The 10,282-nt window shown below is 36.9% G+C and overlaps 1 protein-coding gene across 2 annotated transcripts in view; it reads right to left on the bottom strand.

Moving 5' to 3' along the window:
• Positions 1 to 5,358: 5,358 nt before the first annotated feature.
• The window catches only part of LOC145292217 (DCN1-like protein 3), a 315,593-nt gene continuing 310,669 nt past the window's right edge, over positions 5,359 to 10,282 (bottom strand). For both annotated transcript variants that reach the window (XM_080138536.1, XM_080138537.1), the window contains one exon: positions 5,359 to 9,889. In XM_080138536.1, coding sequence (XP_079994662.1) covers positions 8,911 to 9,846 — 936 coding nt within the window. In that variant the 5' untranslated portion in view covers positions 9,847 to 9,889 and the 3' untranslated portion in view covers positions 5,359 to 8,910. The remainder of the gene's footprint in view (positions 9,890 to 10,282) is intronic.

Raw genomic sequence — 10,282 nt, 5'->3', positions numbered from 1 at the left:
CCATTCATTTCAATTGATGACAAATGTGGATTAGAATGTTGATGATGTAAAGAGAGAAGCTTGGTTTTAGATGCATTAAAAGTAACCAGCCACTCCTTTCCCCATTGTACTAAGAGAGAATTGGAGAGAACTTGGTCGTTTACTGTCTTAGATGTGGTACCATAAATGGTAGTGTCGTCAGCATAAATGTCTACAAATGATGTAAGGATAGTATTTGGAAGATCATTAATGTAGATCAGGAAAAGAGTTGGGCCCAGGATGGATCCCTGAGGGACACCGGCATTAATACTGTGAACTTCTGATTTTTGCCCCTCAACTACTACTCTTATGAACCTATCAGAAAGAAATGATTTAATAATTGAGAAGACTTTTCCAGCTATACCATAGCTAGCGATCTTATGAAGTAAACCTTTATGCCATACCCTATCAAAGGCTTTAGATATGTCAAGAGCAATTGCCCTAGAAAGATTGCCACCGTCGAGAGATTTGCTAATCCTATGCGATATAACTGTAAGAACATCTGCTGTAGATCTAGCAGAACGGAAACCATATTGAGTGTCACTAAGAAGGTTATTTTTGTTGAGATGTTTGATTACTTCTGTATTTAACACAGATTCTAGCAACTTACTCATGACACACAGGAGACTTATTGGCCTGTACTGAGAGGGGGATGAGCGATCACCTGAATTCTTAAATACAGGGCATACTGATGAGATTTTCCAGGGAGATGGGAAACTATTCTCCTTAAGACAACGTTTAAACAGTTTTGTAAGTATGGGCGCTAGTTCAGGTTGAAGTTTTTTGAGTACTATAATTGGAATACCATCAGGGCCAGTTGCTTTACTCGAATCAAGGTTTTTGATTAGCTTCGCAACATCACGTACAGATATACGTATATCACATAGCGTGTTTTCTGATACAGGAGGAAATATTGGGGGTTGGCGGTCTTGGTCGCAAAGGGTAGAATTAGCTGCAAAGTTCTTGACAAAGAGTTTGGCTTTGTCTGATGCTGACGAGATTACCTCAGGTCCATTGATAATAGTTGGGATGGAGCACACGCTTCTGTTCAGGATTCTGTTTGCTATTTGCCAAAACTGGTGGGAACCAAGCCGCTGCTCAGCTACTTTGGACTTAACAGATTGAGCATACAACTCTCTTGCGTTCCTTATTACTTTCTTACAATGGTTGCTGGCAGTCCTGAAAACGGCTTTAGTTTCCATACATCTATTACGTTTGAAGCAGTGGAAAAAGTGATTTCTGTGCGCAATGGCAGCAGCACATTCTGGAGAGAACCATGGCTGGCTGTTAGGTTTTTGCTGAAACTTTTTAGAGGGTATGAAATGGTCAATACCTACAATTAACCATTCAGTTAGGTCTAATACTATAGAGGACACATCCTTTTTAAACATGGAATGCAGAGGTAGATCAGATATAAATGTACGGAAGCTATCCCAGTCAGCCTTAGTGTATCGATATACTGTACGATGAAGAGGTACGTCTGGGGACTTATTACATTTCATTTTTATCTTAATTGATACAACAGAGTGGTCGGAAGATCCAAGAGGCGACAGAACAGAAACTGAACATAGTTCAGGGCAAGTTGTGAGAAAAAGGTCTAGTAGGCTCGCATACTGGCCGTCATTATCGGGCACACGGGTAGGTTCCTGAACAATCTGAGTGAGGTCATAGGCAATGGAGAAATCATGACAGAACCTCCCCTCATCATCAGTCTTGTTTGAGTGGGTCAACCATTCGACGTTGTGAACATTGAAGTCTCCACATACGTGAATGTTAGCTGAAGGATAAGTAGAAAGGACTTGGTCAATTTTCTCAGATATGCTTTGAAAGATAGTAACTCCGCTGTTGTGGGGGCGATAGAGAGTAAATATAAATGCAGTAGTGTGAGCTAAAGCAACCCGGAAGCACATATAGGGTAAGTTAGGATCTTCCCTGGAGATGTCCCTCCCACATGGAAAGCTATCTTTAATATAGGCACATATTCCATGCCCATGGCGATCTTGGGGGTCAGATTTAGAAGTTAAGTTAGAGTATCCTGTAATTGCAAACTCATCTAGGGAAATAGCTTGTCCAATGCCAGTTTCACTTAAAAATAAAAGGTCTGGTTTAGTCTCCTGTAATTGGGTTTCAACCTCTGGAAGGTTAGAACGAAGACCCCTGATGTTGGAGGAGGAGACATGGTAGTAGGGGTCTACGTTGGAAGTTGGAGAACCGGGTTTAATCGTGTATTTTTTCTTGAAACTTGTCATGATGAAATTTTGGAATTTGTGGACTAGGTCGACAGATTTACTTAGAGCAGGACAGAGAGGGGAAACTAAGAGAGAAAAAGAAATGAAGAATTTTTTTTTTTTTTTTGTAGCACATGATAAGGTAAAGCCGTAACAATTACCCACTAGTATGGCATCGAGAGGCCCCACCAGAAGCTACTGCATGGTCCAGATTCCATTCACCAATACAGCAGCCCCAGTATTTTGCACATGCTGATAGGACAGCCTCCTTAGTGGTTAATCCAAGGTTCGGGTCCCTGACTATCAGGCGGATAACGTCAGCCCAGACAAAACGTTTACCTCCAGCACCCTTACTAGTGACATGGCTACAAGGATAGACATAGAAACAGAAAATTTCCACCAACTCTGCCAAAAAAGACAAAAAGTCTTAGCAAAAGACTATCGAAAAGAGGAGTTGACCAAGTTCACATCCTCCACCAAACAGGAAGTATTATTTATAATATCAGTCCTCTGTTTAGCTTTAACATCTGAATCAGCTACAACCTTATGAAAGACTACTTTGCCAGTGGAAATACTATTGGAGTTATTTTAGCAAAGCACTCACTTCTGCAGAAGAAAGAACCTAGCGCTCAACTAAAGATGATTAATTTCACATCCCAAACCGTGCAAATAAAATGCAAGTAAAACCATGACGGAAACCTTAATAGCACGAAAGTGTTAACTAGATACGCCATCTATGATACCTTACAGATTTTTCTATTCAAGAGGAAATAACTCTTTGTATCCAAAAGTTATCTTCCTTGCTAAGGGACATTTGTCAAAGCACTGATTCATCTACCAAGAATTATCTGCCCCTGCATTGACCAGCTGACAACAAAGTAGGAAAATTCAACGGATGGTCCTACCAAAATCGGTTCAGCATCAGAAGCTCCATTCTTGATCGGATCGCTGCAAATCTGCATCTATGCTTATTTTACAAGTACTTGAACGGAATGTGCTCCGATATTCTTACTACATTTGTACGCCCTCATAGTATATATCAGGTGCCTTCAATAAGTTTCCAGACTTTTCCCATATAAGCATTTTTATTGATAGTACACATATGAAACTCTAGTCTCTTTCAAAGTAATCTCCTCCAGTTGGAATACACTTGTTGTACCAGTTCAACAAATCTGGAAATCTCCATGGAAGTCCTATTGTGTGAGCGTGTCAATGACTATCGCCACAGCCTTTTTTTATCTCTTCAATTGTCTCATAATGGCAGCCTTTAAGGTTTTTCTTGAGCTTAGGGAGTAAGGTCTGAACTATAGGGAGGGTGAGGAACTGTCTTGATGCCCACCTTATTCAAATATTCTGTGACAAGGATGGAGTAGTGGACTGGTGCATCCATGTAAATTTTCCGCATCTTCAGTTCCTTGCGAATAATTGTGTACAGTTCCCACACTGACATCAAACTGTGCACTTATTGTCTCTATATTTCTATTCATGAAATTCTTTATTTGACCAATCAACACTGGTGTTCTGACTTCCTTTTACCCCTCCCACACCTCTTATCATCCCTCAGAGATTCCCAACCTTCCTTGAATCTCTTATGCCACTCAAAATCTGATACTCAATTCATGCAAGATGGTCCAAAAGCAGTCTTAAGCATTCCATACGTTTCTGTGGCTTTTTTTCCAAGTTTAAAACAGAATTTGATTGCATATCGTTCTCCTTAAGTGTCCTCACATCCAGATTGCATTTTTGAAATTCACCAGCTGTGACAATTAGACTTTAGTAGGATGTGTTCTAATTCCTGCTGTAGCTGTTTATTTGTACTTTAAATCATAAAAATTGGTCAGTCATCTCATAAGATGTATAGCAATAACATACTGAATTTTCAAGAGTCTACGGCAATTCTAAATGCCTGTACAAAAAAAGTCTGGAAACTTAAATAAGGTACCTTGTACACCCATGATCAACCTGACTAGCAGCAAAATCCCACCCCTTCGATATAGAGGTCCTCAGATACTAGGAAACGTTCTACTCCAATCGCTGCTTTCCTCAGATAGCTAACATTAGAAATTACCTCTATTTCTTCAATGGTACCAACATGTCAAAATTTAAATGTAATGTGAACAAACATCTTGCTCCATAACTCCCTATTAAAGACCCCCCACCCACCAAATCTGGCCCCATTTTATGTCTTCGGCCTTAAAAGCAGTTATTCAGTGTATAAATAAAAAAAAGTACTGATTACATGATTGAAGTTATGGATCTTGAAAACTTATTAGATTTAACTGTTCTGCACTCATTGAGTCTTTCTTGAAAGTTCAAGATACTTCGAGAATATTCCACAATCTGTCACTAAAGATGAGAAAAAAAAAATTTGAAAATGAAGATTAATACCCCCCACACCCTAAAAAAAAAAAAGTCAAAGGTTAAACAAGCAAAAGGAAATAAAAAAAAAAGAATTCATGATTTTTGAATTTGGCAGTAACTCTTTATTCATAAAATGGCATCGTAGAACGAATGGAACCAATTTTGTTGAATGAAAAGAAAATTTAAATAAATTATTGACCTAAAAACTTACTTTGGAGGAGGAGGGGGAATGATCAAGCATAATAAAATGAAAAACAGGCAATGAATAAAATTTAAAAAATTATTTTGATAAAAGATAAAAAAATCTGACTTTTTGTTAAAATCTAAATTTATAAACAAAAAAATGCATTTAATAAAAAGATCAAATAATAATCACAAACCGAAAAAAAAAAAAAATTCAGGTAATTTTCCCAATGTTTTTTTCATTTTTCTTTAATTTTCAGATTTCATCTGAAGAGTTTTATGAAGTTAATGAAGTAAAAACAGAAATTTGTTAAAGCACTTTTCAATTCAACAAATTTTAATTTAAACCAATTTATTATTGAAATTCTATTCATAAACCTATCTTAAAAAACGCATTTTTCAAAAAGCAAGGGGGAGAAATGAATGACTGAAAAAAAAAAAAAAAAATTCTGAATATCATTTATATTTTTTTTTTACCAAAATCTGTCCATTGTTTAAGTACCTTAAAATTACAATAAAAACATTTGAGAATTTTTGTTTTGTGGCAGTAATTATTCAAACGAATATACAAATGGTCTATAATTTTAATACATACACCACATGTGCAGATATGCGAATACATATACATATATAATGTATATATACATATATATATATATACACACATTAATAAATCAAATTTAATTCACAGTTCAATTAAAGATGTGTGTATGCCTACAAATACGCAAATATTGCAAAAACAATTTTCAAGAACAAATTTTGAACAACACAAGACATTTTTTTTATACATTAAAAAAAAAAATGAATAAGGGGGGGGGGACTAATTCATGTAGTTTGATGCCCCTAATTTCCCACCCTCCAAACCCAATGTTGATGAGGAACTTGTAGCAGACAAAAATGGTTCGAAAGACAATGAAATAATCTAGGCATGAAGAACAAGGAAAAAGTTCAGGTCTAAGACCAGTCGTAGTTATTGTTCAATTGTTTTGGTTTTCTTAAAAAAAATAAAAAAAGAAAAAAAAAAGAAAAAAAAAGATGCACCAATATCAAGCAAAGTGCACTTTGGTGTTGTTAGTCGTCAAGAAATTTTGGGGAGATTTCCAGCAACAAGGAAAGGAAAAGCAAAAAAAAGAAAACAAAAACAAAAAGAAAAGACTAAACCAAATAAAAAAAACAATTAAATTAAAAACGAAACCAAAATTATTGGAAAGAAACTGGAACGAAATTGCTGTGAATAGTTGTATGAACCATTTGCATTGGTTATAGCAATAAACGTCGGAGATTCTCTTTATGAAGCATGGAATTAGACCAACCTCCACTCAAACCTTCAATTCAAAGTGATAGAATTAAATAGTTTTTCATTGTTATAATCAGGAGAATGATGGTGTAAAATAGAGTGCACAATCAAAGACACAGGCTGAAAGGAGCAGACAGAGAAAAGGAGCAGACAAAGAAAAGGAGCAGACAAAGAAAAGGAGCAGACAAAGAAAAGGAGCAGACTGGCTATCCAGAATAGGTAAAAAAGGAGTAAGCCAACTGACCCTCACCCAACAATAGGCTGAAAGGAGTTGAGACGGCCTTCCTTACCAGGATGAAAAACCAGCTAGTTAAGTTGAAATGAGCACATTCCTCAGCAGTCTCTCCTAGTATGCTTACACTCCACGAAAGACTGTGAGGAGCAAACTGGTTATCCACTAACAAGAGACTAAAAGGAGAAAGCAAGTTTTTGGGAACAGGTGGCCCTAAACAGCAGAATGAAAGGAACAGTCCAGTCCTTCACCAACACCAAACTGTAAAGTGCAGGCAGGTAAGGCTTCACCAACAACAAGTGTGAATAGACAAGCAGGCTAGTCCTTTAACAACAGGTTGAACGAACAGACAGGCCTCAAGGAGCTGGCTAGCCCTTTCCTAGCAATAGACTGAAAGCTGCAAATAGGACCCTTCTTTACAGACTGGAAAAAGCATGCTTATCTCCACGGTATTCAAAAAGTGTTTATACTTTAACCTCTATTCCACAAGAAAGAGTGTCTGGTTAGGTTTCCATAAATTCGAGAGCGAGAGAACACATTTGTACACTTGTCCTGGAAACAGTACATATAGTTTATTCGATTGAACCAGAAACAGCAATCGTATTCTTTGCTGTAAGAGCCACAAGGAGAATATATGCCTCGCTTTTTCTAATGGAGGTGGACAAAGATGTTCTACTTTGTGTGTCCCATTATTAGCTCTCGATACCTAAGAGAAGGGTGGAGAAAATGCGCTACTGTTATTGATGCCATTTTCACAAAATTTTCGTTCATGACAAAGGCGACTGAAGAAAGCTCGAGTTGATTATGGCTGAAACGTAAAAATTGAAGCAACAATGTCCGAAACATGCATGCATGCATATATATATATATATATATATATATATATATATAGAATGTTTATTATACAAACATTATTCATTACATATGTGTATACATGTTTATATAATAAACATACTATATACCTTCCAGGTCCTCTATTGAGCACTCTTTAATAATCACACAGGTTTTAGTGGCTTTACATCTAGGAAATTATATATATATATATATATATATATATGTATATATATTGAACTGGACAAAGAATTTTACAACAGTTTATATAATTTCATAACCAAGATAGTACATGGCGAAGAATAACCAGGTATTATCCATGGTGTCGATTGTCAATCATGCTTGATCTGTAAAGCATGCCCAATAAGCAACACTATGGATAATACCTGACCAATTCTTAGCTACATACCATCTTGATTGTGAAACTGCGATATCAAGAGGCAATTTGAACTTTTGTAAAACCCTATTATTCTCTTATACAATAATTGAGCACTTTATTACATTTCTTTCCACCCAACAGAATAAATTATACCCTAACTGGAGGCAGTTGTTAGTCTAGCTGCACTGAAGAGCTGTGATACAGCGAAACAGTGTCTGTGGATGACACACAAACATACACATATATATAAATATATCATAAGTTAGTTGAAAAAAAATTAAAATTAAAAAAATTCTTGATCATAGGTTCTACAAGACCTATCATAAAGTATTTTATTTCAAAACTATATATTACAGTGTCTGTTGGGTGTACCCGAGTTTTATTGATCTGGTCATGCTGGATTTGGAGCAGGATCCTGCTAGTACGAACAGATCGACTCTTACTGAAAGGTGCTAAAGTCGATCTGTTCGTACTCATACCAGCTAGAGTCTTAAATCCAGTAAGACCAGATCAATGAAACCCAGATACACCCAACAGACACTGTAATATATAGTTTGGAAATAAAATACTTATGTTTGCATGTGTATGTTACAAGAGAGAAAGAGAATGGGGGGGGGGGGTCAGAGATAGAGAAAGAATGCCCCAAAACACAAGCGGATAATCAGAGGTGAATTTGTAAAGAAATGGCAAAGTCGAAGTTGGTAGAAAGTCACAACTGGAGTTGAATGAAGCCTGATTCAGTGCAATTTGTTAGATTTTCCTATTGTCATCCTCATCTTGAGTGAGAGTAAAGCATGATGCAGTTTATGAAATGATGGAGGAGGAGGAGGAGGGGTGGGGACAACATTTTCCTCAGGTTGGTCTTTTCATGCTGGAGAGAACAGATTGGAGAAATTTGGACAGGAGCAACGAAAATATTAAAGGCCATGTTTTTCCAATATGAAACAAAAATATTTTGGATCATTTGATCACAATGTGTTTTTATTCAGATTTAAAAAAAAAATTCTAGTTTTTTGTGAATACACGGTGCACATGTCTTACTAGAAAATAAACAAAAAAACTTTGGGGTTCATCTTACGGCCAAAGATCAGTGACAGGAGCAATCTTGTGAAGAATTATCACAGAAAAACACGATGTCTCACCGACCTTTGAACGGAAATGTTTTTCCCTAAATTTTAAATAGATTTCTTCAATTAAAATGATGCATCGTATGGTTACAGCATTTAACAAAACGAATAAAAAGTTTATGACCAAAATTAAATTAAAAAATAAAAATATAACAAAAAGAAAGATAGTTTATGATATAAATTAGCTAAGCAAGAAAAACTCATAAAAAGAGAAAGATGGAGCAGACGACGACGGGGAAAAAAAAGGAAAAATCTCAGTCGCTTTTTACATTTTGGTTTCTTAAATCGTTCTCAAATTCTACAAAATCGTCGAACAGACTCGGCCAAGCTTCAGTGTCGTCATAGGCGGTCAAATCATCGCCAACCTGTTCCGTGAAATTTAAAAACATGTCCCAAGTGTCTTTTGGAATGCCTCGAATATCTGGATGTTTTTGCAGAAACTCCAGCCAGTGTTGCAAAATGGGAGGTTCTGTCCGTGTAAATATGAGTCTCCATAGAATAATGGCCATTTCTATCGGCAAAGTCCTCTGGCCTGTCTCAAGACCAAATTTATACGTCCATCGGTAGAAATCTCTAAAAGACTGTTTGTTTTGGACTTCCAATATCAGATCATTGAATTTGGAGCGGATGCCCTTAATAGAATCTACTTTGAGGGCCTTACAACCTTGAACAAATTCACAGCGTGTGAAGCAGCACATTGTCTCTGCCTGGAATTTCCACGCCAGAATCAGTACAATAAATTCCTCCGGTTTCACATCCAAATCTTTGCAGAATTTCTCTATGCCTTCCGCAAGAATCATGTCATGTCCGATATCTCGATAATGATCGAAAAGAGCATGGATCTCCGGCTCAGAATAGTCGCGACACAACAAGGACATCCGTTTGCTGTCGCCATTGGTCTGTCGCTTCATGGGTGGCATTTTGGTATTAGTCTGGAACTTTTTGTGGGGTACATCAGCAGAGCCGATCCCGTATGACTTGGCTAGTGCGGCTCCTTGGGACTTGGGACCACTTGAATGCAAGCGCCTTGTCTCCTTGCTTTGTTGCACCGTCTCTAGCTGCGGGCTTTTACTGCTGCTGCAACTGCTGCTGCTGCTGCCACCACCACTCTCAGTCAATCCGCTTTGATTGTCATCGTAGGAACGACCATTGGATTGGGAGGGTTCACAACACGATAGGCACTTCCCCATTAGAATACAGTCAAACTAAATTCCAGCTAGCCAGTTTTCAATTCTGAAAGGAAAAACAAAAAGAGAAAAATTAAATCGTTTTATTTATTTAAAGGCATTAAAAATACGCTTCAAAATTAATGCATAATTTTATTTCAATATTAAATGTTAACATTTTCTTATTCCTTTTTTTTAAAAAAACAAAATAAAACTCTCATTCACCCCTAAACAAGGAATATTGCTACTTGGGCGTATTTGGGACCATGCCTAGGAAAGATTAACAAGATGTTGGTTTACATTATATTTAAACTTCTGCATATCAGTACAGTCATGGAAGCAGATACACAAGTGCTACAAGTTCATCAGAGCACATTCCATTAAAATACTTGTAAAACAGGCAAAGAGTTGCAAAATTGCGGCAGGGGTTGGAGCTTAGTGAACAAAATAAGACCTATTA

The sequence above is a fragment of the Euprymna scolopes genome, chromosome 13 (assembly GCF_053919585.1).
Source record: "Euprymna scolopes isolate OS-2025 chromosome 13, ASM5391958v1, whole genome shotgun sequence".
NCBI classification, from domain to species: domain Eukaryota; kingdom Metazoa; phylum Mollusca; class Cephalopoda; order Sepiida; family Sepiolidae; genus Euprymna; species Euprymna scolopes.
The sequence above is the reverse complement of the archived record's forward strand: the minus strand, read 5'-3'. Positions and strand labels throughout refer to the sequence as shown.